The following is a 27,647-nucleotide window of genomic DNA, read 5'->3' as shown; positions in this document are numbered from 1 at the left end:
GTCATGGCTGGGAGGATGGTGGTGATGTATTTATTTCAGTACAAATATTCACAGTACTGCAATAAACTTCAGTGTTTTAGCATAGGCATCTGTCTCCATGCAGAGTGACATTTTAAAATGAAGCTGCTGCCATCTTACCTGTCTGACTTTTAGTCTGTATGCTTACTGGGGCTGGAAATCCATGTACAGCAGAATGTTTTACATTTCTTTGCTTTTTATACTATTATGCAATTGGCACTTCAGAAAGGAATGGTTAGCAAGACGGTTTTATTGCATTGTGTCAAGATGAATGTCAAGTGTCCAGTTGCTTTGGGAGGTCATGGGTGCACATCTCAAATCTAATTTTCTAGCAGATATACATCTCCTCTTTCCACAGGATAGGAGAACACATGCTGTCTGCCCAGGCCTTGAGGTCCAAGGTGCCAGCATTAGGGTTTCCACGCACTCTTTGCCTTTAACAGAAATCGGATTGGTAACAGCTATTAACGTTCTGTCATATACAAATGAATGCTCCAAATCAACAGAGTTTCTGCTCCAAATACTTACTGCACCGAGTCTTTCAGGCAAAAGTTCTCTTACCGCGAGAATTGGATACAGTGACCTGAACCTGCCACTACTCTAAAATTCTCTCTAAACAGGATGCTGGAATAAAACTTAGGTACAGTAACAGCCCATAGGACTGACAGCATGAAGAAATGGGAGATGTGCTGCCCAGGACCAAAGTCTCTGTGGCCAGAGGTAGGTGACATGGTCCCTAACGCCAAGGCAGTGGGGACAGCAGTCAAAAGGGAAGGAGGAATGGGTGGCAGAAAGAAGGGAGAAGGCAGAAAAAGTGAAGAAAGTAAACAGTGCGGAAACCAATCAAGTGAGATGTAGCAAGAGCTGAGCCTACATGACAGTCTCACACAAGGAGGGTGGGGGAGCCATAGCCTTTAAGGGCTGCTTAAGCCAACGCACACAGACAAGGATCAAAACGTCTCACTCGGCTGTGCTTGGCTATCACTGCACATCAGGAGCAGCTCTTTCCTTTAGAGATCTGTGGTGAACTAGCCCCACCACTATGCGTAAAGAACCGATCCAGAACCTTTAATTAAAACATCCTTTTCCACATCTCAGTAGCTGTACTGAAGAAAGGATGGGATCAGCACACAGCTCCTCCCATGTTCTGTCAACCCACTGAGGACTCAGTACTGATTCCTTCTTAACATCCACCTCCTAGGAGCTGGACACCTATTTGCGGCCTGAGCTAGAATACTAGAGGATTCCCAGGTCCCACAGTTAGCAGTATTTGCTTTGGCCAGCACATACACCCATTAAAAAGTTTTCAGTGGATTATAGGTGAACTGTAATAATTTTCTTTGCATCTTTTACTAAAAAGACACATCAGCTGAAGTATAAACCATCTCCCTTCAAGCCTCTTGGCTCTGTGATGTAGCCTGTTGGGGCAGGACACCCTCACTGGAGCACAAGGTACAATGCCTGGTTGGGGATGGCTGGTGCCAGAAGCAGCAGTCTCAAAACTTGTCACAATATTAACAGTCAAATGTAAAACAATCTAAGTGAGAGGCTGTAAATCGAACACTTTGATTTGCTCACAAAGAGCTTTGCCAGTGACAGCAGCACTCTTTTTAAAGAGCCTCATCTGACTGTGCATCCTCCGCTGTCCTGAAGAGGCTGCATCATAGGGTTGGCCTCCAGGCCTAGCCCAGAACAGTGCAATATATAACTCAGCACAGTTCATTTCCAATTCAGAGCGCCCCTGCTCTTATGACACTGGAATTGCAATTATAGATGGGACTTGTTATATAAATTGACATACCCCTTTCTTCTTCAGCGGGCAATCTCCAGCCCCTTTCACCAGCATATAGTCACATAAAATGTACAGACAAGCAAACTCCACAAGTAAAACCACCGCAATTCGCCCTCCCAAGCACTTGGATCTAGGATCCGTCAGCTCTGCGGTTGTTACCTCTTGGATGTCTTTTACTACTCAGCAGACTTGTTAAGACTTTACCTCCTCCTCTGACGAGCCTCACTTCCTATATATCCTGCAGGTATTTTCAGCCACTCCGCTGCATCCATATTTTGCCGGCCCAAAGGAAGCAATGGCAGTTTAGCCTTACATAGATCATTCATTTCTTTGGCCGAGTATATTCTTCCTGCGGGGAGTTGAACCTTTAATTAATGTGAACAGCAGCATTATTGCTAGCCAGAATGGTTGTCACTGGGGTGTGGAGCCCCAGCATATTGAAAAAGATGTCTGTTACGAAATACCTGTCTCACATTGCTGGATAATCCCACTCTCCAGAAACCTTGCTTGCACCTCTTTTGACAGCGGGTCATGTAACGGTGGAGTTGAAACCTATAACAAATGCAGTATTTCTTATGCTTGTGTCAAGCACTTTAATTTGGTGTGTCACAGGCAAAAGTTAAATTTGGTGTGTCACAGGCAAAAGTTACATCTTCTAAACACCCTGTGTCATCAGCACTACTTTATGAATGGGAAACTGAGGTGTGAACTGGTTAATAGTGTGCTTTTCATAGGTTTCAAGGAACCCAGTGCATTTTGTATTCTCAATTTGCTCTGGCAAATTGAGAATACAGCTCAAGACCCAGTCCCCTGTGCTAAGAATCATAGAATTCTAGGGCTGGAATGGACTTTGGGTGATCATCTAGTCCAGCCTCCTGCCTAAAGCAGGATCAACCGCAACTAAATCATCCCAGAATATATCAAGACACATCTATCCCATGTTCCAGGTTCTGCACAACTATGGCAGCCCAAAGCAGTGGAAATGGGGATGTAACCGTATCCATCTGTGGACTACAGTCAACTGTATCTGGAGCAGTCAAGCTTTCTGTAGGAAACTAAATTCCTACTAAAAACAAGCTATGTGAAAAATAGGATTATTCACCTAGTAAGACAGGGAAGCAAGCATGATTCTATATAATGTACAAAACACACCTGGCCAAGTGTGAGATATACCAAGCCCTGGTCAAAAGACTTCCCCCAGGTAACCTTGTGAGTTAGAATACTGTAAAGCAAAAATGCTTCTGAAATATTTAAGCTCACCTAGCTAACTACTGAGTTTAATAGGGAAGGAAGAGGGGCCTGCTCCTGCTTCCATTAACATCAGCTGTGCAGTTCTCCTCTACTTCAGTGACAGCAGGACTGGGACCAAGTTTTATAAACTAAAGCAAATGGAAATGCCCTGAGCCAAACTGAATGACCATCTTGAGTATCACCAGCCATAAGTAACAAATCAGTAAAAGGCACTGGTTGCCTCATTGGCCATTAGTTATTCTTGATTGCAGGGTGCATCTCAAAACCAAAAAGCAGCAGTTGGTCATACCTTCAAATAAGTGGCATGTGTATTCAGGAAGAGAGGGTTGTACTCTGAAGAATCATAATCGTCTAAGGTCACCTGGTCCTGTGGGGGGGGAAGCAAGCAGTGGATGTTGCTGATGTTGTGGCAGTGTACCATTGCTGAGGCCCAGCTAGCACAGCTGACGTGCCTATTTACAGAGCACGCGGAGTCTGGTAGGTACACAGCTCCAGCTCTTCCGCAGCAGTTTCATGCACTGTTCAATGCTACTCTCTTGCTCTGTATTTTTGTTCACTAGTTGTACCATGGCGGTGCACAGAGGCCTCAGATCAGGCTCAGCATTGTGCTGGGTGCTGTAAAAACATACCATTTCCGTTCCTGCCCTGGAGAGCTTACAGGCTTTTGAAGCTCATCTCACAAGCAGAGATGGAAGCACAGGCACAAGTTATGGAGTCTGTGCTAGTCTCTAAAGCATCGGTGCACACTCCCCTTCTCCCTGTCCCTGACGCTGTTGTGAAGTACTGTGGAGTTTTCCTCCCCACCCCTCCAGGCCATAGGGCAGCAGGTCAGCAGGAGACGGAAGTGACAGCCACCACTGCTGAACAGCTGAGAGGGTTGAAAACGAGCACCTGATACCAGCCTGGTGCAGGTCAGCAGACCCTTGTCTTCTGCCAACTGGCCTGTGGGAAGCAGAGCCGCCTCTATCTTCAGGCCATGAGAGGCCATGTCACCCTTCATCTGCTGACTGTGGCCTTGACTGTGGGACTGGTGGGGATGGGAGAGAGGAGTGAGTGGGGAGAAGGGAACGACAGTTGGGGAAGGATGTCTGGACAGATGGGCTGGTGTAAGGCTGGGAAGAGCTTGGAGGACCAATGGAGGGACAGGGAGAGGAGGGAGGGAGGAGGAGCAACAGTGAGGGGGCAGAAATGGCAGAGATCTGGGAAGAGGGGAAGACCGAGTTAGGGGCACTTGGAAAGTCAGGGAGGGGAGAGAACGGAGGAAGAGAGAGGGAGGCTGGAGGAAAGCGGGGAAGGGAGGGAGGGACTGAAAGAAGCGAGGGAGAACAGAGGGATGGAATGGACCAGAGCAGAAGACAAGTGGTGGGGGGATGAGGCGGCTGACAGAAGAGTGAAGGGAAAGGGAAAAAGCATGAGGGGAGTGGGGAAGGGAAGGGGAACCTGGGGGAAGGAGCAGGCGGATGGAGGGAGAAGGAAGGAGAGTGAGAAGGGTATTGGGTTGATGAAGGAGTGACAATGAGGTGGGGAGGCAGGAGGGGTAAGGAAAAGGCTAATGGTTAGGGAGAGAAGGGCAGGAAGAAAGAAATGGACAAAAAAGGAAGAAACAGAACAACACAGTCTTAAGGTGAGCCAGCATCAGGGATTTTATCAACACCACAGAAATGTCAGACCCTGAAAACAACTCTCAAACGGACACAATGAATGCAACTTTATGCAAATTAACAGCCCCCTCCCCTGCCCTTTTTGAGGTGATTATTCATCCAGTTAGGGCTGGAGCACTGGCCCCTTATTTGGAGCTCAAATTCCAAATAGTTTCTGCACTTTTGATTTTAAGAAAGTCCAAGCCTCCGCCTCATTTAAATTCCTGAGCTCTTCAGACAAGTTGAGGTTGCTATCAATGGCTACGTCTACATGTGAAGCCAACATCGAAATAGCTTATTTCGATGTAGCAACATAGCCTAACGTCTACACGTCCTCCAGGGCTGGCAACGTCGATGTTCAACTTCGACGTTGCGCGGCACCACATCGAAATAGGTGCTGCGAGGGAACGTCTACACGCCAAAGTAGCACACATCAAAATAAGGGTGCCAGGCACAGCTGCAGACAGGGTCACAGGGCGGACTCAACAGCAAGCTGCTCCCTTAAAGGGCCCCTCCCAGACACAGTTGCACTAAACAACACAAGATACACAGAGCCTACAACTGGTTGCAGACCCTGTGCCTGCAGCATGGATCCCCAGCTGCCGCAGCAGCAGCCAGAAGCCCTGGGCTAAGGGCTGCTGCCCACGGTGACCATAGAGCCCCGCAGGGGCTGGAGAGAGAGCATCTCTCAACCCCTCAGCTGATGGCCGCCATGGCGGACCCCGCTATTTCGAAGTTGCGGGACACATGACGACTACACGGTCCCTACTTCGACGTTGAATGTCGAAGTAGGGCGCTATTCCTATCCCCTCATGGGGTTAGCGACTTCGACGTCTCGCCGCCTAACGTCGAAGTTAACTTCAAAATAGCGCGTGTAGCCGTGACGGGCACTATTTCGAAGTTAGTGCCGCTACTTCGAAGTAGCATGCACGTGTAGACACGGCTTATATCTTTTAAACTTTCTGGAAAAATCTTAGTTACTAACCTGTTTTTGATTATCCTTCCTTTTAATTTAAACTGACAGTTTATAATCAAGTATCAGAAAGGTAGCTGAGTTAGTCTGTGTCTTCAAAAACAAGCCTGTGGCACCTTACAGACCAACATATTTTGGAGCATAAGCTTTTGTGGTCAAAGACCTGCTTTGTCAGACTCCAAGATTGTTTTTTACAGACACATCTATGATGTCCTTAGTACTTATAAAATCAAATCTGAAACTGCATCACTTCTTGTTGGATCAGTGGCTATTTGGTGAAGAAAGCTGTCATTTATTACATCCAGTTCGCGAACCAGAGAATGAATTTAGCAATTCTCTAGGAAGAGATACTCATGTATATACTGCAGTAGCTGCTGCCCTATATGTTCAAAGTCCCCACTAGCAGTATGAAATTTGCAAAAGAATTGCAGTTTCTACCCTGAGCATAATTAGGTTTGACTATTAAACATTGGAAACACAGCACCCAAGCCACTGTTTTTTCAGCCTTGTGCAACCCTAAAGTATTGGTAATGATGCTCTACTTTGACAATTCTATTAAAAGACTTTCATGGAACCACCACTGCCGGTGGGTTCTACTGCTTCACAGGACAGGTAGAGCAATGAACTGGATACTGCCCCATGCTGCTCAGCCAACGTGCTGTAAAACCATCCTGGAAGAATTTTTCAGGCTGAGAGCACAATTCACTCTCTGTTGATCCATTCAGTCCTGGGCCTCTTCTGGGGAGGCCTGTTTAGCACATGGCCTTCATGCTAAATGTTCACAGCCCACTAAGGAAAACCCATTGCTTTCTCACTACAGAAAATTCAGTTTGGAAACATTTCATATGTATCCAGCCCACTGGATTGCCCAACTGTTCAGAGATATTTAGTAATACCTTAACACAGTAACTGTTAGTTTAACCACAATTATGTCATTAGCCTAAAAAAGATCAGTTACAAACAGAGCTAATGCAAATCCCAAAGGTGTGCCATAGTGCCAGTGAAATCATCAACAGTGGGCAGTTTTGCCAGCAATCCTCAATGTGCAATCCTTCTGATGACAAAATCATTAATGATACCTTTTTATTGCAGTAGTTTAAATAGAGAGAGAGCTGCTTTCGTTTCCTTTCCTCTATTTCTTCACTTGACTGGCTGTCAACTTTGTTCTCAATTTTCTGCAGCAGTGGCCCTGAAACACGCTCAAGCCATTTCTTGTACTGGATTTCCTTCCTCCTCAGCTCTAAGAAATCTCTGTGTGTCAAATATTTGTCTACCTCCTACATGACAAAGAGGCAGAGGAGATTAATGTGTTTAGGTAATCTATTAAGCATTCATCTTTTGGAAAAGCAGAAGTCTATACAGAAAACCTTCTATGGGAACAAACCACCAGCAACAAAAGCCAGATGCAGGGGGAGAACTGAAGGATAGCTGGAAATGGGCAGTTAAAGTGACCAAACAGAAAGACCCAATATAAATATTGTTCTAGGTGAATGGCTGGTTATAAGCCCTAGCAGAAGGGGCAAAAGGTGGTGCCAAACAGGCTGGGAATTCATAGCAAATTCAGCATTAGTCACAGCAGTGATTTCCCGTAAAGTTTTAAGGTCTGTCCTTGAGCATCAGGCCACATGGAATAAGGGGCTGCAAGGCAATGTGAGGTGCAGGGGACTGTGGTGTAGCACAAATGGAAAAAATCCAAGAAATATGGGGGCAAATGAATAGAAATAAAACAGTTTGGGGACAGGAAAACTGTGGGCAGGGACATAGAAGAATGCCCACTCTGGCCACTTAGAGCTGGCGGTGAGAATGTCAGCTCTCCACAGCCAAAGGGATAGAAGAGGGAGAGGTAAGTCCTCTCTGAACACTGAATTGGGAGGCCTGTACTTTCATATGTATGGTTTGAGTTGAATGTTGAATCTGAAACAATTCCATACCTCACACGTGAAAAAATCAGAGGGCAGGTGAAAAACATCTCATGGCTTTTAAGCCAGTCTTATGATCTGCAAGTCTAATATGATTGTGCAGCACTAGAGTCTGGCACCACAGTCAACAGGACAGATAAATCTACAGCAGCAGAAATGAAAACCTGACCGTCTATGGAAACGGTAGCACAGAGGAAGATGTGAGCCGAACATAGAGCTCAGCTAGCTGTAGTTAAAATGACACCGAGTTACACATTTCTTCCAGAGAGGACAAAAAGGCACAGATGTAAGCAGGATGTGCAGGAATGCTCCCCTGACAGCTAGCTGGAAGTGGGGAGAGGCCCTGGTTGTGTCATTCATATATATATATATATACACATACACACACACACACAGAGATTGCTGCTGCTTTGCTTACATTTGCTAGATATTCAGCAGATGGAGCAGTATTGTGTTCATTGTAATCAACTTAGTATGTGACTAGGTGTGCTTGTACTGAATGCAGGGATAGCTGAAGTTTAGTTGCCAATGTTTGTGATTACTGTGGGAATGCAGAAAAGCAAGACTATGCTAAATCTGTTCCAAAGGAAAGGGCTCATAACTAGCAGAAGAAACCTTGCTAAGCAGGGTCTCACTTTCAGAGCTCCATGAGAGTAAGGATGATGACAGGTTATTGTTTCATGAAGTTATAGACCCTCCCCAAGGGTACTGCCTGGACTAGTTTGAACTGTCCCCCCAACCCCCTACACACACACATGCTGTTCAATTAATAGAACCAAACAGCTTCATGAGGCACCTCTTTCTTACGTTAATTGTGGTAGAGCTGTATTTCTTCCCTGCCTGCTAAGAGTTAAAATCACTGGGAGCTGAAATCACTTCAGACAGTCTCAGAGGGATAGCCGTGTTAATCTCTGTCTTCACATTACAAAAAAGCAGTCCTGTAGCACCTTAAAGACTACTAATATTATTAGGTGATAAGCTTTCATGGGACAGACCCACTTCTTCAGATTTGGAGACTCTTGATAACTTAGAGGGAGAGAATTTAAAGAAAAGGATACAAAAAACTGTCCAATCTAGTGTTGGGGGAAGGGAGGAGAAAAAAATTTTCTGCAAGTGTTTATTAAGTGGGATGACCACTGAGATTTTAACACTGGATTACAAAGGGAGACATCTGAATTGGAATTTATTTTCAAGTTTGATAATTATCACCTTGGACTCAACAAAGATATCAATTATCTCACGCATTAAAAGGACAATTTCCCCACCCTTGATATTTGCAGTGACTGCTGCCATCCCACCTAATTTAATAGACACTTGCGGAGGATTTTTCTTCCTCCTTTTTACCTCCCTGATTTGTCAGTTTTTTTTCTTTCTTTTCTTTTTTTTATTTTTCTTCTGTAAATTCTCTCCCTATCAGTTATCAGAGTTCTTCAGATCTGAAGAAGTAGGTCTGTCCTACGGATGCTCATCACCTAGTAAATAACATTGTTAGTCTTTAAGGTGCCACGGGACTGCTTTTTCATTTTGTTGAGATTGATATGCAGAGTTAACAGCCGAGTAGTGGATGGCAGCAAATGGTGACTGACAGCCACCAGAGCAGTGGTGGAGATGAAATGAGCAGCCAGCAGGGTGGATGTGGCGTGATAATTGAAGTGAGTAAGATGTCTCTTTACCTTCTCTTCCCCCGACCCCATGATGGGAGGCGAACTCTGCTGATATACCTCTGAATTCTGGGTCTGCACTGGCCAAGGGCAGTAATTGTGACTTGGGTGCAGAGAAGGACTGGCCATGTGAAAGGGACATTAAGATTGCTGGATTTAAGAGCCTGAGGGAGAAAGGACATTGCCCAACCTTCTTGGGATGGGACTTTTGCTCTGGCTTATGTTTATGAAATTTGTTTGTGGGGTTTTCTAAAATTAACGTCAAGTTACTTCCCTCCTTTTATTAAATGTTTCTTTTCTATACTCAGACTCTGCTTGCAAGTGGAGAGAAGGACTACCTCTCAGAGGTGCCCAGAATTAGTGTGTGAATTTCCCAGGTTACTGGGTGAAAGCTCAAGCTGTTTCTGTGTTGGATAGATAGAAAGGAACCCCTAGACACTGAATCTGGCCATGACTGCCTACAAAAGGACTCAACTAAAGAAAATAGGGTCTAAATTACAGTGATGAAAATCCATTTACTCTGATTCACACTAGAATATTTGACAGCAGAATTTATCTCAAAGGTCACATATCAGGAGATAACTAGTTCTACAATACTATCACTAACAGACATTTTGCAATCAGCTGTTGATGGACAGAGAGATTTTGATACCCATGTGTTTCTGTCTGTAATTATCAGGATATAGTGAAAAGGATAAGTCTACAATTCTTACCTTCACGAAATATTTCTCTCTCTCCAAGATGGACTGGGTAGCAGCAATAATATCTTGGTCCTCGTTAGATACTGCCTAAGAAAATATCAGCAAAACTGGGAAGTAAAAATACTGAATAAAAATAGTAATTTTAATTAACTCTGAATTCAAAATAATATCAGTACAGTAGACCAAGTTCTTTGCTCAGCAACAACACAAAGGCTGATAGCACTCTTACAGGAAAAATCACGGGCACTTTCTCATGCTCCTCTACTAACATCTTATATGCCATCATGTGCCAACAATGCCCAAATGCTTTGTATATTGGACAGACTTCTAACTCCCTTAGACAAAGGGTCAACGGGCACAAAACAGACATCAAAACACTCCAGATCCACAAACCAGTTAGTCAACATTTTAATGGAATGGGGCATTCTGTCAATGACCTCAAGGTATGTGTGTTACTGAAGAGACATTATCGCACCCTTTTAGAGAGAGAATGAGCTGACTTTTGTATTCAAATTCAGCACATTAACACATGGTTTAAATCGTGATGGGAACTTTCTGAGTCACTATAGGGGCTCGTCTGCGTACTTGGCTCAATCTAATTCTTGACCTTCCCCTCCACCCCTCCACTCTCTGATTTGCTCACCTTGATTATCTTTTTCTGATTTGTCCTCCTTGCTTACTGTTTTTGGTTCTCTGTGTCTTAAATATTGAGTCTGTTCTGGTCTGGCTATGGTCTGAAGAAGTGGGTCTGTCCCACGAAAGCTCACCCAATAAACTATTTTGCTAGTCTTTAAAGTGCTACTTGACTGCTTTTAGTTTTTACAGGAAAAGCAGATGAGTTAAAAGAGGAAAGATAGCGTCAGTTCAAGTATGAGAGAGAATATGAGAGAACTTCCCTCCTGATAAGAAAACCTCCTAGGAAGATTTAATCTTAGGGTGCATTTCCTTTTTCCCTTCCCAGTTGATAAGCCCATCTGTATTTTAAACCCCATATGTTCATTTACACAAAATTCCCTCCATGCCCTCCCAACAGAATAACCCATCTCTAAACTCAGTCCACAGCCTGGAAAATAAGAGCAGGGAGGAGCTGTCATCACTGCATTTGTCAACTACAGCACACAGGAAACAAACAAATTTAGGCTTGTAACTCTTCAACTGAATTGATGTTCTCAGTCTAGTTTTTACATGAAGCGTTCCTGAGGCTTAATCTAGCAGCACGTACACAGAGGCCAAGGAATGAATGCATAACAGAGACTGAACAAGTCTCACTCATAGAGGAGGTCCCTCCAGGATATAGCTGAAGCACACATTCAGGGAAGCAATAGACAGAGGATGCTGTGCTCCAGGACTGTAAATGCATCACCTTTTACAAGTATTGTATGCACACTGCCCCTCCGTTTCAAAAGAGGCGTGCAAACCCAGCAGATCAAAAATGCACGAGGTTCAGATTTGCATATTCAGTGCCTCATTTGCATAATAGAAGGCACTCACCTTTCCGGACGTGCTATTTTTTGAAAGCCAAAACAGTTGTGTAGACGGGTTCCTTTGAACCGAAGCCCCCCTTTCGAAAGCACCCTCCTTCCTGACAAATATTAGGAAGAGTGCTTTTGAAAGGGAGGCACTAAATATGCAAATCAGTGTCTCCTTTGCATTTTTGATCCGCCGCATTTGCATGCCCCCTTCGAAAGGGAGGGGCAGGGTAGATGCAGCCAACAAGTTGGCTCATTGTAATAAACTCAAGTTAAAATCAATTCCATTTTATTGATGCAAACTACTTGTGTAAGTACAGTAGATACTTGAGATATGTGCACGCAAGTTGCACATATCTGGGTTAATGCGACTGAATGGCGGGATGCTGGTGCCTTTTTCCGGGCTTCTCTTATTGATGGGACAGCAACAGAACAATTCACTGAGCAGAAACCAGTGCCAAGGAACAGCAACTGCAGGCAACCAAAGGAGAACACTATATTTCATAATAAGCCAAATGGCCCCTTTACCTTGGTTATTTGGGCATTCATTATGGCCGTGTCTACACTAGCCCAAATCTTCGAAATGGCCATGCACATAGCCATTTTGAAGATCACTAATGAGGCGCTGAAATGCATATTTAGTGTCTCATTAGCATGCCGGCAGCTGCGGCTCTTCGAAATTGCCACGTTTCGCTGCCGCGCAACTTGTCCAAATGGGCCCTTTTTGAAAGAGCCCCACCAATTTTGAAATCCCCTTATTCCTATCTGCTCATCCTATTCGCATGGCCATTTCGAAGATGGGGCTAGTATAGACGTAACCTATGTAACAATAAAGCTCATAGACTTTTATTACATAACTGCTGGCCATCTTTAACCGTATCTTCCAGCACTCTTTTTATTTCAAATACTAATTATATAACAACATGAAGATGCAGCTACATCTGGTGTGGAGGGTAGCAATGAACATACTGTACAAACAGAGAAGGGTTGGAAACAGTTGCCTGGGGATGATAGACTACTCTTACAAAAACTCCTGCCTCTGGTAAAAAATGCCTAAAAGAGTAGCCAAGATCCCTGCTCCTAAGATCTTATCCAAAACACTCACACAGAGGAGACTGCATGAAACTGAATGAATCTATCACAGGATGACAACAGGAACAAGTGAACCCTGCTGAGCCTCAGGCTCCAGGGAACCATTTCAAACTAGATGTTTAGATTATGTAAGTTACATTTCCACACCAATATACTTCTCACTTGATAAATTTTTGTTCCTCCTCCCCAAGGTAGAAAACCATTAGATACTGATCATATAGCAGACGTTTTACAGGACATTGCACTTAATTATCATCCCTGCAAAAATATGGCTTCTGTCCTACCTGCATTCGAGAAAAACGCTTCTGTGTTAGCCAATCTGCACAAGCTTTTTTCCTCTCAGAAGTGCTTCTGCCAAAAGTGTTGGGTGATCTGCCTCTACCCAGGGATGAGATGGCCCTCTGCAGAGATTTAACAGAAGGAAAAAACCTACATGGAAAGAAGTGTTGGTTTATAAAACTCACACTGCTCATCTTTCCACTTAAGTACCAAACTCAAATTGCTCTCTAACCTGGGACATAACTACAGCACCTTCTACTCTAAACGATTCCAAGGTGCCTTACATTCTTCACTAACCACTGCTGTCCAAAGAAAGCTGCAGCACCAGTTTAGCAGTGCACCAGAGTGGTTTAGGACAGGAAGTTTAGAATACCTTACCAAGCTCAAAGTGCTGCAATTAGAGCGAGGCAGAACTTTATTACCCAAAGTGGAATCTGGCAGGGAAGCAGGGCTAACACACCTTTTCCTGCCAATATGGTCATAGAATACTGAATGTCCATACAGTACTAGATCTTTGGTTTAAATATCTTCCAGTACCTCAGTGTCCCCAATGCTAAGGTACAAGTTCGTTGGGAAGACTCATTCAACAAGGCCACTTTCTGCAGAATGCTGGGCCAAATATATCCCCACTCTAGTTTTATTGTATTGCTCAGCAGGACAGTCCCATATTTGGGAGGCCACGATGGCGTCCCAATTTATTTTGTCAAAGGGGTTAATTGCCTGGTATTTTCAGGTGGCTGCTGCCTGCTTCTGCCAGCGGGGGGGGCAGGATATGGACTGCATGGCAGCATGGCTGCCCCCAACTTGGCACAGCTCCCCTGCGGCAGCACAGCTGCCCCCGCCCCCAGCTTCTCCCAGCTCTCACGTGGGGGGGCAGAGCTGCCTCCCCAGCTTCTCCTGGCTGGGGGTGGGGGCGTGGAGCTGGACCCACACAGTAGCACTGCTGCTCCCCAGTTTCTCATGTCTCCCCTGCTATGGCATGGCTGCCCAGGAGCTGGAGTGGCAGCAGGGTGGTCCCCCAGCTGGTGGGAGCCAGGAGCTTCACTGGCAGGGTGACAGCCCCCACAGGGCAGCCACTTCCTGACTCCAGGTAGGGTGAACATAAGAAGAACATAAGAATGGCCATACTGGGTCACACCAAAGGTCCATCCAGCCCAGTATCCCGTCTGCCCACAGTGGCCAATGCCGGGTGCCCCAGAGAAGGAGAACAGAAAACAATGATCAATCTCCTGCCATCCATCTCCTGCTCTTGTTCTGAAGGCTAGGGCACCATACTTTACCCCTGGCTAATAGCCATTTATGGACCTAACCTGCAAAAATTTATCGAACTCTTTTTTAAACCCTAATAGATTCCTGGCCTTCACAGCCTCCTCCGGCAAGGAGTTCCACAGGTTGACTGTGCGCTGCGTGAAGAAAAATTTCCTTTTATTAGTTTTGAACCTACTACCCATCAATTTCATTTGGTGTCCCCTAGTTCTTGTATTATGGGAAAAGGTAAATAATTTTTCTATGTTCACTTTCTCCGCACCATTCATGATTTTATATACCTCTATCATATCACCCCTCAATTGCCTCTTTTCCAGACTGAAAAGTCCGTGTCTCTCTAGCCTCTCCCCATATGGGACCCGTTCCAAACCCCTAATCATCTTAGTTGCCCTTTTCTGTACCTTTTCTAATGCCAATATATCTTTTTTGAGGTGAGGAGACCACATCTGCACACAGTACTCAAGATGTGGGCGTACCATAGTTTTATATAGGGGAAGTATGATATCTTTTGTCTTATTATCTATCCCTTTTTTAATAATTCCTAACATCCTATTTGCTTTACTAACTGCCGCTGCACACTGCGTGGATGTCTTCAGAGAACTATCCACTATAACTCCAAGATCCCTTTCCTGATCTGTCGTAGCTAAATTTGACCCCATCATGTTGTACGTGTAATTTGGGTTATTTTTTTCCAATGTGCATTACCTTACACTTACCCACATTAAATTTCATTTGCCATTTTGCTGCCCAATCACTCAGTTTGCTGAGATCTTTTTGTAGTTCTTCACAATCCCTTTTGGTTTTGACTGTCCTGAACTTGGTGTCATCTGCAAACTTTGCCACCTCACTGCTTACCTCATTTTCTAGATCATTGATGAACAAGTCGAACAGGATCGATCCCAGGACTGACCCCTGGGGAACACCACTAGTTACCCCACTCCATTGTGAAAATTTACCATTTATTCCAACCCTTTGTTTTCTGTCTTTTAACCAATTCCCGATCCATGAAAGGATCTTTCCTCCTATCCCATGACCACCTAATTTACATAAAAGCCTTTGGTGTGGGACCATGTCAAAGGCTTTCTGGAAATCTAGGTATATTATGTCCACTGGGTGCCCCTTGTCTGCATGTTTATTAACCCCTTCAAAGAATTCTAATAGATTAGTTAGACACAACTTCCCTCTGCAGAAACCATGCTGACTTTTGCCCAACAATTTGTGCTCTTCTACATGCCTTGCAATTTTATTCTTTACTATTGTTTCTACTAATTTGCCTGGTACTGATGTTAGACTTATTGGGCTATAATTGCCAGGGTCTCCTCTGGAGCCTTTTTTAAATATTGGCGTTATATTGGCCGTCTTCCAGTCATTGGGTACCAAAGCGGATTTAAAGGATAGGTTACAAACCGCTGTTAATAACTCTGCAATTTCACATTTGAGTTCTTTCAGAACCCTTGGGTGAATACCGTCTGGTCCTGGAGACTTGTTACTATTCAGCTTATCAGTTAATTCCAAAACCTCCCCTAATGTCACTCCGTCTGTCCCGTTTTGGCTGGGATGGTATCATTTCCCTTGTCCCATATTTGGGTGGGAGAATTATGGTCACCCTTTGTGTTTGGCTCACTTGGCTTTCCTTGGAATTCTCCCATTCAAGTATTGACTAGGTGTACCCCAGATATTTAATAAAAAAATTACAAGCCAAGGTGCTAAGGCTGCAGATGTACCGGAGAAATCCTTCTGTTGATTGGCAAGGTGCATGAAGAAAGTACCGAATGCTGGTTAGGGTCTGGGAGCTGCTTAAACTCCCTGGGCAGGAGCAGGAGCATGTTTGCAATGCAGGCAAAGCAGCAGGGCTCAGCCAAAGGGGCAACAGATAGGGATGATAGCTTGCTGAGGCTATGTTTGCACTAGATTGTTTTTGTCCTCAAAACACGGGGTGCGTCCAGAGTCCCAAGACATTCTGTCAACAGTAAATTGGCAGAACGCAGCAGTTTTGTTGACAGACTTATCCTGCTCTCCAAGAGCAAGACTGTCTGCCTACAGAAAACCAGGCTGGATTTTCTAGGGGACATTCTGTCAACAAACGAGGCCTCCAGGGTACCACACAGGTGACCCGGTGGGACACTGTGGCCCCAGCAGTCAGTGATTTATGGTGCCTGCCCCTGCCAACCATCCCACAGGGTGCCCTGAACCTCCTGCAATAAGTAAGAACCATGGCTGCCCCCGCTGCACCCTAGGCCCCATCTGCTCCTCCTACCCATCCAGACCCCTCTGCAGCCTCACTGCCTCTGTACCTTCCCTTGTTCCCAGCCCCAGCCCAGCTCTGATGGGGGCCCCAAACCATGGCAGGAGGGGATCCTGAGGCCGGCACCACTTGTGGTCCTGATCCCCGTCAAGTTTGCACCCCCCCCGCACTCCCCCATGGACAAAGGTCCCCACCACTACCTGTAGAAGCCCCTCCCCGTAATAGTTTGAAGCTTTCTGCACTTTGCTTTATTGTAAATAGTTTGTACATACACCGGTCCTTTTCAACATGTTTTTGCTTAAGTAAAATAGTTAATTGTTCATCATGCCCACATCCCTCTTTATTTTAGGAGTGGGGGAGGGATGAGGGGGTAGGGCTGTGGACCCAAGGACCCTGCTGGGGGGGCTCTGGAGACAGTTACTGGGGGGCCTCCTAGATCTGCACCCCTTCCCGATGGGCCTGGTAGATGGAAGCTGAGCCTGACTGCTCATCCCCATGACCAGCATCCACCTCCGACCCTGGGCAGAAGGCCTGCTCCTTCCCCTCCGCTATGTGATACAGGGCACAACATGTGGCCACAACTTGGGGAATGTTGTGCTCCCCCATATCCAGGCAGGTGAGCAGGCATTGAAAGCATGCCTTGAGGAGATCAAAGGCGTACTCCACCTGCATCCAGGCCCAGTTCAGGAGGGCATTAAAGAGTTCCTGGCTTGGTCCAGCTGACCGGCGTAAGGCCTCATGAGCCACGGCATGAGAGGGGTAGGCCATATCCCTCACAATGCACAGTGGCATGTGCACTTCCCTGAACGCCAGCTCATGATGGGGGGACAAACATGCCCACCGCCATCCTCTGGCACAGGCTGGAGTTACAGAACACCTGGACATCGTGTGCCTGGCCTGACCACCTGACATAAATGCCAGTGAACTGGCCACAATGGTCAACCAGGCCTGATACACCATGGAGAAGTACCCCTTTCAGTTGATATGTATGGCTGTGTTGTGGTTCAGGGCATGGATCAGGATGTGGGTCCTGTCAATGGCCCCATTGCAGTTCAGGAACCCCAGAAGAGGAAAATACAGTCATGACTGTGTCCACCTCTCCCAGACGTATGACCGTCCACAGCAGGACGGTGCTGATGGCTGTCATGACCTGCAGAAGCAGGGGACAGAACACACATCAGGGACTGAGTGGGAAGTCCCTGGGGCCTGGAGGGTGGCCCCTTACCCCTCCTCACTGGGCTCTCCAGAAGTCCCTTTCTGAGGCCACCCCCACCCCACTCCTGGCAGCAGAGCTGTGGAAGAGTGGGATGGCACAGTCCCCCAGGGATAGGGCTTCCCCACCCTACACCCCATTCCTTGAACATACCCCCATCCTGCTTCCCAAGGCCCCCCCTTTGGCAAGACACCATCTCCCCTCCCAGTGAAGGGACTGCAGCCCACGAGTGCCTTACCTCCAGGAGCAGAGCCCTGATGGTGGACTTCCCCACACCACACTGGTTTCCCACAGAGCAGTAGCTGTCAGAGGTGGTGAGCTTCAGAGGGTGACTGCAACCCACTTCTCCAGGGAGGTGGGGGGCCACAGCCAGGTATCCTGTCTCTGGAGGGTGGGGACAAGCCGGGCACAGAGCTCCAGGAAGTTGTCCTTTCGCATGTGGACGTTCTGGAGCCACTGCTGGTCATCCCACTGCCCCATAACCAGCTGGTTGACCACTCAGGACTGGTGCAGTGCCTCAGGATCTGCCTGTGCTGGGGGGGGGGGGGAAGGGGGCAGTGCAGGTGTGACCACCCAGCAGCCACAGCAAGCTCCTCAACAGCGGTGTCAGGCTTGCCATCCATGAGCTAGAGGAGGACAGCAGTGAGGAGATGCAGCAGGTGCTGAAACACCTCTGCATGGAGCTACTGCAAGCCTGGGGGGGTGCTGCTCTGGCACCATGGCTCACTGGAAAGTGCTGTGTTCTTTCAGGAGGCATCAAAGTCCTGCTCTACCAGCTGTGCTGCCTCTCATGGAGACAGGCATACCTCAGCATAGGCAGGGAACAGCCATTGGAGCCGGGGGGTGGGTGGGCAGGGGATTGCCATTTAAGGGCATGTCTTGTCAGGGCTTTCAGAAGGGATTGCTGGCCATGCCACACTGTCTGACGGTGGTCCAGGTAGATATTTTGTTGCGAGAGCGCCCAGGCAGTCCAGCCACTTTCTGTCAACACAGTGGATTCACAGAGTGAGCCACTTTGCTGTCTGGCCACACTCTGCCAACAGAAGTTTTGTCAGAAGATATCTTCCAACAAACACTTCTGTCAACAGATTGCTCTAATCTAGTGTAAGGAATGTGCCAGCAGGAGCTCAATAATGCTGAAGGATTTGGGGAAATACGTCCTTTAGAGATCATTTACTTGAAAATTCAAAGGTGTGCATATGTAATACCTTGTAGACAAAACCTGATGAGTAGGAAGTGAAGCAACGACATTGCACGTAGTGTAAAGAACATGTTGTTTTAAAGTCACAATTTGTGCTATCAGCTGGTGTAAGAATTGTGGAGTCTCACCAATGCTTGAAGTTGTTATGGAGGTACAGGGCAGGCATCATCGCTGTGTAAGATGTGGATTGCACAGGGCTCCCCTCATTTGTGCATTGTGAGGCTGAAGGTGGGAGCGATAGAGGTTGAACCAGCTGGCTGAGAGCCTTTTGGCCATACAGCTGTAAGACTGGTTTGACCAGTTCTCCCCACCACTGTTCAAAGATAAATCTAAAGCTGGGGTCTACGGTTATTTTATGAGAATCCACCTTGGTGGCTACTGAGATGCCGTGGATAGGCCAAGAGCTGAAACCACTATGAGCCGAAATCACAGGGTTTTGCCTACAAGCGGCTAGCAGGAGTGAGCAGCTGGTAGGAGAAGCAGCAGGCAGCCAGCAGGATGGTTGGCAGGAGTGGGTGGCTGGTGGGACAGGTGGCAGGAGCAAACAGAACACTGGACCAGCACAAAGATGGCATTGCCTCAGGCTCAATGAGGGAATGCATCAGGGTGGTGTGTCAGGGTCTGCGCAGACTGGACAGAGTTGTAAGTGAGGCATTTGAAAGTGGGTACAAAGAAACTTTGGGTATGTGAATGGGACCCTTACAGTATTGGGCTGGTGAGCCTGAGAGGCAAATGACACTGCTCAATCCATTTGAGCTGGGACAGTTACTTGAGGGTTGGTTATGAACTCTGGGTGTTGTATTTTCCCAAAAAAATGCCATCTGATTTCTGTGTCTGTTTCATTACAAGTTCTTTTCTACACTCAGACACGGTGCTTGCAAGTGGAGAAGTGCTGCCTCTCGGAGGCAGCCAGGGTATGTGAATTTCCCAGGCCACAGGGTAGAGGCTTGAGCTGGTTCTATGTGAGATGGATGAAAAGGAACCGCTACATACTGAACCTGGCCCTGGTTACCACCGACTGCTTCCAGAAGAAGAGTTACACTAGAAATAGACTAAGAGGACACAATGGTGTTCTAAAGCCCTTTGCTCCCTCTGCCTCTGGATTACAAAATTCTGTGCTGGTCTCAACGTCTGTTATCTGTTATAATCTCACACTTTGTGTTTATATTCTTCAAGGTTGGATAAATGTAGAAACTCCTGAAGTACTCCTCTACAGATGTTGGTTTCACATGTCCCATTCTACGGTATCACAGGGTGAAGTAATGAATTGTCACCCACCTGTTTTGGATTCTTCAGGTCATACTCTGTCTGGGACCTGGGACATTTTAGCTTTAGCAACCAGTGGTTCTCTGAACCATCCATGTTAGACACACCTGAGCAGGGCTGTAATCATCAATAAAACAAGTAAAAACATGTCAAAAGCCACAGCATACACAAACAGGTTATTTCTTGCCATGCAGACAACCAAAATCCCCATGAGTTTCTAAATACTCCCAGAACATTTACCTACATGTGCACATCACAGCAAGTCAAACTAAAGATGAAAAATGTCAGTTTTACAATCAGATGTATCCTCTGATACTGTCCATTTTAACCTTCTGAACAAATAAGTTGATTGATTTTGTACTCTTGAACACAGTTGTTTCAGTACGACACAGTGTATGTCCCAGCATCAGCTCTGAAGATATTTTTGCTTATTAAGTTCTGTTACTTTACTGTTAATAATGTTAACAATGTTGATAATGTTGACCTTACTGTTGATAATGTTCCAGAGTTCTATTACACCTCTACTATGCTCCACCCTGAAGATGACCACATTTTTAGTGACTGGTGAAGTGATTTCTGAACGAAAAAAATAACATTAAAGCAACACTGATGCTGGGAGAGCATACCAGGAAATTCCAAATTGTAACCTGGCCATATTGTATATCTTGTCTATTTTATGTCACATATTATATTACTAAGAAAGAGTTTATACATAGCAAGGAAACAGGATGTTCACCACTGTGCACAAGGGCCCTCTGTGTTGTGATAGCACCATAGATTCATTGAACAGGTAAGGCCATAAATTATTCATTTTCTTCTAGAAGATAAGAGCCAAGCCACTGAAAGCATCCATAAATTTTTCTCATATATTGCCCTTATTCCATGTTTCTCTTCTGAAACCTGAATATCCTTTGGTATATGGCTAAACAGTAGCTCCAAAATAATGCCCATTTCTGTTGATATACTGGTCCTTGTCTGTTTTGTCCTGGGTTCTTTAGCCAAGGGAAGAAATTTCCATTTTTCCAAGGCTTCTACTACCAGCTGGTTGAAGGACTCTCCAATGAGTTCCCTCTTTGGAGTTCTCGAAATAGGCCACACACATTTTGCTTGGATGTCTAACTTCTATGTTAGCAGGCAACTGATGGAAAATTTGACAACAAAGGTGGAAGAAAAAGTATCCTCTAACAGACCCATTGTCCTGCCCAACACTTAGCTACACCACCCCATCTTTGAGTGACTTCACTGTGCATAAGGTTCAAATATTTGTGCTTACTTTCAAGTCCCCAGCCTAAATTCTAGCTTGCTATCCTTTCACACTCCTTGCTGTCATCTTTCCACCAATGAAACCTGCCTTGATACCCTTTTGTCTCCTTTCACATCTGCTTCATTGTCTTCTTCTGTTCTGCCTCTTATATTTGGAACACTCTCCTCAACCCAGTTGGCCTAGTCACCTCCCTTCCTTCATTCAAATGCCCCTGGTTGTTGATCAGAATGGAAACCTTAGGGAAGGAGAACATGAAGCTTGAGTGGAGGAAAACAATTTCATAGATGGATTCTCTTTCCAGATGATGTCATGATATCCTCTTGTAGTGAGGATACACCTCTGGGGGAGAGGAACCCAGTTGTTAGGAACAGGCATCTAATAGTAATGGGAAATTATTAAAATATAGATAGCGGGGTTTGTGATGACTGAGAGAACTGCATGGTGAAGTCTGCCAGGTGTGAAGGTTGCAGACCTCTTCAGGTTTCTAGATACACTTATGTACCATGCAGGAAAGGAGCCAGTGTCTGTAGTATCCACAGAACCATCAATGACACGAAGGCTGGGTCTACATTCACCACGGAAGATTGAATGCTTAGGTTTGATCTTCCAGGGTTCCATTTTGCATATATGCGAAACAGCACATTCTGTGATCAGTGTCAATCCTGGAACTCCTTGAAAGCTGCAAGGGTTAAGGAATGCTGACAGGAAGAGTGTTCCCCTCGGCATTCTGCTGTAGGGACAGGAACATATACTGACAGCTTGAAAATTGATTTTTGGTATCCAATTGGCATACCTAAAATTGCATAGCAGCTGTTGATATTCCAGATAAGTGTAGACCCAGCCATAGAAAGTAAAAGAGAAGTCCTGAAGGCAAAATTTAGGAAGAAGTTCGTGAAGTATTACAAGAAGATCTCACAAAACTGGGCGAATGAACAAACCACAGATAAAATTCCCTGTTGACCATTGCAAAGTAATACATTTTGAAAAACACAGTCCCAATTACACATGCAAAAATGGTTCAGTCCAAATTTAATTAACACCTTTTTAACAAACATCAAACATGGAAGCATGTCCTCTGTAATGATAGTCAAAACATGAAGAGGCACATGTTTACCATATCTGGCATTTAAATACCCTTCAATGCTAGCTACAAAAGTGATTTGTTTGTCTGAGCAATTTACTAAACAAGTAGGACCTAGTGAATTTGTAGTCTCTAAAGTTTTACATTATTTGTTTTTGAGTGCAGTTACAAAAAATCCTATAATTTGTAAGTTGTACTTTCACAGTAAAGAGATTGCACTATAGTACTTGCGTGAGGTGAATTGAAAAATACTATTTCACCATTTTTACAGTGCAAATATTTGTGATCAAAGGTAATATAAAGTGAACACCAAAAACTCTGTATTCTGTGTTGTAACTGAAATCAATACATTTGAAAATGTAGAAAAAGTATCCAAAATATTTAATAAAGGTAATAGGTAGATAACCCTAGTGCTACTAGAACAGCCATTAATCACAAATAATTTTTTAAATTACGATTTTTTTGTTTAATCGTGTGAGTAAACAGTGATTAATAGACAGCCCTATAAAAAGTAAAAATTGATGGATGCAGCTGGATGTAAGACTCTTTATACTGATACACACTTAACTACTTCCTCTCAAAGAGAAACTATATTCTGAGTACCTGCAAAGGAGTTGAGGGCTTCTGCATTAGCCAATCTTTTGAAGATTTTCCTCTGCACAGGGTTCTTATTGTTCTGATCTTCTTAGACACTGATGGCGAGATTCCTTGGACAGGCTTAAAATGAGGAAAACACGAGACTACTATACGGTCTGAGCTTACAAAAATAATCATATTGGCCTTCCATCCATTCCAGTGTGAGCGCAAGGTGACCCATCCCATCCCATCATCCCCCACACCTGAAGAAAGAGCTAGCCTTTGCTTCCAGCTCTCAGCCCGTGCCATTTTACATGAGTGACCTGGCGCAGCTGCTATAAAAAGCTGGAAGCCGGTGAAGACCTACACGGAGCTAGCTGCCTTCTGCAAAGATGAGTGAGTGTGGTTTGTGGGTGGGGGAGGAGGAGAATGGGGTTAGATGGAGGGCTGGTGGTGCTTGGCTTTGTGGGATGGGAGGGGTTGGGTGAGTAGCTTGCAGAGCTCAGGCAGCTGGCTGGCTTGTGGGACTCGCGGTGCTTGGGCAGCTGGCCCTGGCATCGCAGGGTTCGGGTGCTCAGGCTGGTGGCTGGCCCCAGCAGCACAGGGCTTGGGTGGCTTAGGCTGGCAGGCAGATGGCTGGATTCAGCAACGTTGGACTCAGGTGGCTGACCCTGTCAGCATGGGATTTGGGTGGTGCGCTCGGGCAGTTAGCCCGTGGCTGGAGCAGGCGGCTGGTAGGTGGACAGCTGGTCCTGTCAGTGTGAGGGTCAGGCAGCCAGCAGGTAAGCAGATGGCTGGCCTGGACAGCTGGCGGGCAGATAGATGACTGGTCCCGGCGGCATAGGGCTCAGGCGGGCGGCTCTGGCAGTGCAGGTCTCAGGCAGGCAGGTGGCTGTCACGGTCAGCTTTAGCAGCTGGCACGGGCCTCATACAAGTGGCCAGCTGGGGCTGCACCACACACCTTCAAGGAGCCAATTAAAACTATTTGTTGTTCTTTTTTTATTTTAAACAACATTTTTATATAAAGTTTTTGTGTTTATTTTAAATTACAAATTGCATTTTTGTTAAAAGGTGGGTTGGATGATGGTAAACAATAGGCCAGGGTGGGGTGAGGGTCTCTCAAAAATCAAAAGGGGGCCATGATGCCAAAAAGTTTGGGAACCACTGACTTACACAGAGAAAGTCTATATCTCCTCTGCAGCATAAGCTGCACGCCAACAAGCTTTTAGCTTAAACTGTTGAGACTCATGCACTATAATTCCAGAAGTACCAGGTTCAAGTTTGCCTGTGAGCAGTTACAACAGCCTTCCCACTTTTAAAACTAAAATAAACATTTAACGTCCACTGTATTTTCACATGACAGAAAATAGTTTCATGCAACACATACAGATCACTGATCTAGCAAGACAGACATACCAGCTGGATGTTCCTCCTGATAGGTACAGACAACAGTGAAGTGGGTGGATTATGCTCTTACAGAATGCTGTAAGTGATTTTAATCACATAGAGAGGGAAGGAGTCCAATTTTCAACCACAATCTGCTCAAGCAGAAGCGGGTAGAAGCAGGAGTTAACTAAGCATCCCTGCAGAAGTTAGGGCTCCTACAGCTTTTCTCCCACCAAAACATACTCTTCTTTCCTATTCAGAATCCACCTCAATGTATGGTTCTGTTTATACCAATTTAAATGAACCTAGACCTAACAAATTATCTACTTTTGGGTTTTCCAGAAGTAGCTTTGGAGGATTTCCAGGAAATGACCAATAGCTACTGGTCTCAGAGGGGTAGCCAAGTCAGTCTGTAGCTTCACAAAAAACAATCAGTCCTGTAGCAACTTAAAAACTAACATATTTATTTATTAGGCAAAGACCCACTTCTTCAGATTTTCAGATCTTCTTGTGAGTCTTATCCATGAAAGCTCGTTACCTAACAAATAAATGTGTTAACCTTTAAGGTGCTACAGGACTGCTTGTTTGTTTGTCTGAATAGCTACTGGGATAAAGCTTCATCCTCACCTAGTCTGGATGTCACAGCCCCAAATATGATATCCATTAACAAGTGCTGTAAACTGGCATTTAATCATGTTTTTCAAGATTAAATCGTCAAGCACACATTTCCCTTACTATGCACTTCTGTGTTATCTCCCCAGAAAATGCAACTGTTCATCACGCTGCCTAAGTTACGAAGATAATGTTGCTGGTTCTGTATAACAAAGTTCCAGCGAGGGGTCAATTTCATAGTCATAGGGCTTGATTGGGTATGTACAGACGTATTGTTAGAAATTAATATCCTTACACTAAAACTAATTATTCCTTTTTTCCCCCTTCTTTAGTGCTTTAGGGTGATGAAAAAAATGAGAAATAAGCTTGTGAATTCTTCAGTGGATTTTGTTCTTCCTTTCATAGGGCAGCCAAACAAATGCCACAGAAAGCAGAGGGAGTCTTGATTTAGTAATTTCAGAGGATATGTAGGGTCTTTTATTGGCCCACACTTATCTTTGACCCTGTCTACCCGTGTGGATACTGAAACCAATTTCTCAAACTGCTTACCTGTTCTGGCTCTTGCACATCATGTTTTCCTTGGAATCCAGGACAGTAAACCCTTATGAGCCAGTCTTCAGCCAAACTTCCTCTCCTTGCCTCTAAAGATGTTACAGGTTCAGGCTGCAACCAACATTAAAATAAGCACAAGCAAATGAAAATTAGAGTGCGGTGAGTAAGAGGTTAGTTTTCAAACATTGGACAAATCAGAGTTGTGATGGAAATGACAAAAGAATTTCTATATTCTGAAAGAAGAATAATTAGTCAACATGAATTAGATTTCAACAAATGTCAGTTTCACAGTGAGTTGTTTTCTCTGTAACTTCAAACTCAAAGAGTTCCAATCATGATATTTCTCAGCTCACTTGTTTAAGCCCAGGAGATAATTTACCCTAAATAAGATTCCCTGCTAAACTTACAATTGGTGCAGGCCTTCTATTTTACTACTTGTTCTAAACAGTATGTTCTTGTGCTCTCCGAAACTGCTCTGCCAAGAGCTATATATTTAATGATGGATTCCTATGTCAGCTCTCTTTTTCTCTTCATTAAATCCACAATTTTCTTCTATAAAGGCCTCATTAATTAAAAATATATTTGTGGTGTCTGGCCAAAGGTGCATTTTCTTGGTGTGCCTGAGGTAAACTAGTTTAAAAACTGCAGTAACTAAGTGTCAGAAGACTAGCTTCTTTAGCCACATACCTGCCAATAACACTTGCCCTGACTAAAACTTACATGAATAGACAACCCTCATGACATGCCATAAGATTAATAAATCAGGGCTCTATTTAACTTGCAGGGAAATAAATTCAACAGTTACTGCTTCTGTTTTCAAGCACCTCAGATGTTTTTAGACCCTACAACAAAACATAAAAGACAATTTCTAGTGCAGATAGGATACAACACTACAGACTGCCTGTAGAGGGGGTACAAACTGTATACTATTTTCCCTGCAGGCAACACAGCCAAATAAACAGGCAGCCACACACTACGCTGGTATTTGAGGGAGGTCTTTATCCACAGCCCCTTGTGGAGTGCAGCAAAGGATGGAGGTGACACAAGTACTTGGATCACCTCCATGAGTTCACCTCCAAGCACAGAGTCTGCAAAATGCCCAAAGACGTGACAGATATACCCTTGTCAGGACTCGTTCTGTGGTGCAGCTGGACATCACTGACCAGGGGATTGGAAAAGAAAGGAACAGTTGCCTAATCTGCGGGCTAGGGTTGCCAGATTTTTGGGGAGGGTTTGCACGAAAGGCAGATCCAGCTGTGGGATCCCTGGTGGTGGTGAGGAGAGAACCAGCAGCCTCTCAGCTGGGAGGCTGCCAGCAACTGGCATCCCCAGCTGAGGGGGCAGGAAGGAAAACCAGCAGCCCCGCAGCTGTGAGCCTGCTGTGGCTGGGAAGCGACTGCTGGGCCAGGGCAACCCCAGCCAGCTCCTAGCTGCAGGGCTTCCTGGGTTCCCCCCTGCACCTGCTGGGGTTCCCTTCTCTGGGAGCCATCTGGGGTGTGAAGCCCCACAGCAGCTGCAACCACAGGAAAGCTGGCTGGGGCCAGGAATTTCCATGACAAGTCCTGCATTTATGCAAAAATGTGGCTGCAGGACATTTTTGGGTAAATGCAGAATGTGGACTTTTCATGGAAATGTGGGATTATCTCTCACATTGCAGGATGTCTGGCAACGCTACTCTGGACACTGATACCACCTTCCCCCCTCCACAGAGAGGCAGGGCCAGCAAGGGGCTAGAGTAGGGCACAGGATGCCTGAGATCTCTGCCCAGCTCTGATGCTGGCTGCCTGTGAGCAAATTGCCCCGGCCTCCTCTGCCTCAGTTTCCCCTCTGTTTCAGGGGGTACTGGAGCCCCACGCGCTGAGGCCAACTTACACAGGCAGGATCCTGCGGACCCACTGATGGCCTAGGGGGAGATGGAGCTCGCCCCCGTTTTGCAGCTGTGCTGTCTGTGGTCTCCATGGAGCCTGCACAAGGCTCCCCCGCCCCGCCTGAGGGGAAGGTGTTACCCCCTCTGGGCGCTCAGCGCCTCCTGCCCCGGGAGACAACCAGGGACGCCTCACTCAATCAACCTTCACTGAATCCCTCCGCCGATACAAATAGTCCCATCTCCTTCCTTTATTCAGCAGCAGGTCAGGAACGAATTTTCTGGGCCCACCGCCCCTGAATGAGGAGAAACAACTTCTCACATCC

General features: G+C 45.6%; 1 protein-coding gene across 1 annotated transcript; it reads right to left on the bottom strand.

Moving 5' to 3' along the window:
• Window positions 1–83: 83 nt before the first annotated feature.
• On the bottom strand, window positions 84–27,416 carry FAM228B (family with sequence similarity 228 member B). The gene is made up of 11 exons (XM_074989149.1): window positions 27,330–27,416; window positions 25,455–25,568; window positions 22,935–23,048; window positions 19,999–20,103; window positions 12,801–12,917; window positions 9,968–10,042; window positions 6,754–6,951; window positions 3,351–3,428; window positions 2,275–2,362; window positions 2,015–2,159; window positions 84–452 (listed from the first exon to the last, which is right to left on the bottom strand). The coding sequence occupies exons 1-11, from the start codon at window positions 27,414–27,416 to the stop codon at window positions 347–349; spliced, it is 1,227 nt and encodes a 408-aa protein (XP_074845250.1). The 3' UTR covers window positions 84–346.
• Between the last annotated feature and the right edge of the window lie 231 nt (window positions 27,417–27,647).

The sequence above is a fragment of the Carettochelys insculpta genome, chromosome 3 (genome assembly GCF_033958435.1).
Source record: "Carettochelys insculpta isolate YL-2023 chromosome 3, ASM3395843v1, whole genome shotgun sequence".
Lineage (NCBI taxonomy): Eukaryota > Metazoa > Chordata > Testudines > Carettochelyidae > Carettochelys > Carettochelys insculpta.
This window is presented reverse-complemented; position numbering and strand designations above follow the sequence as displayed.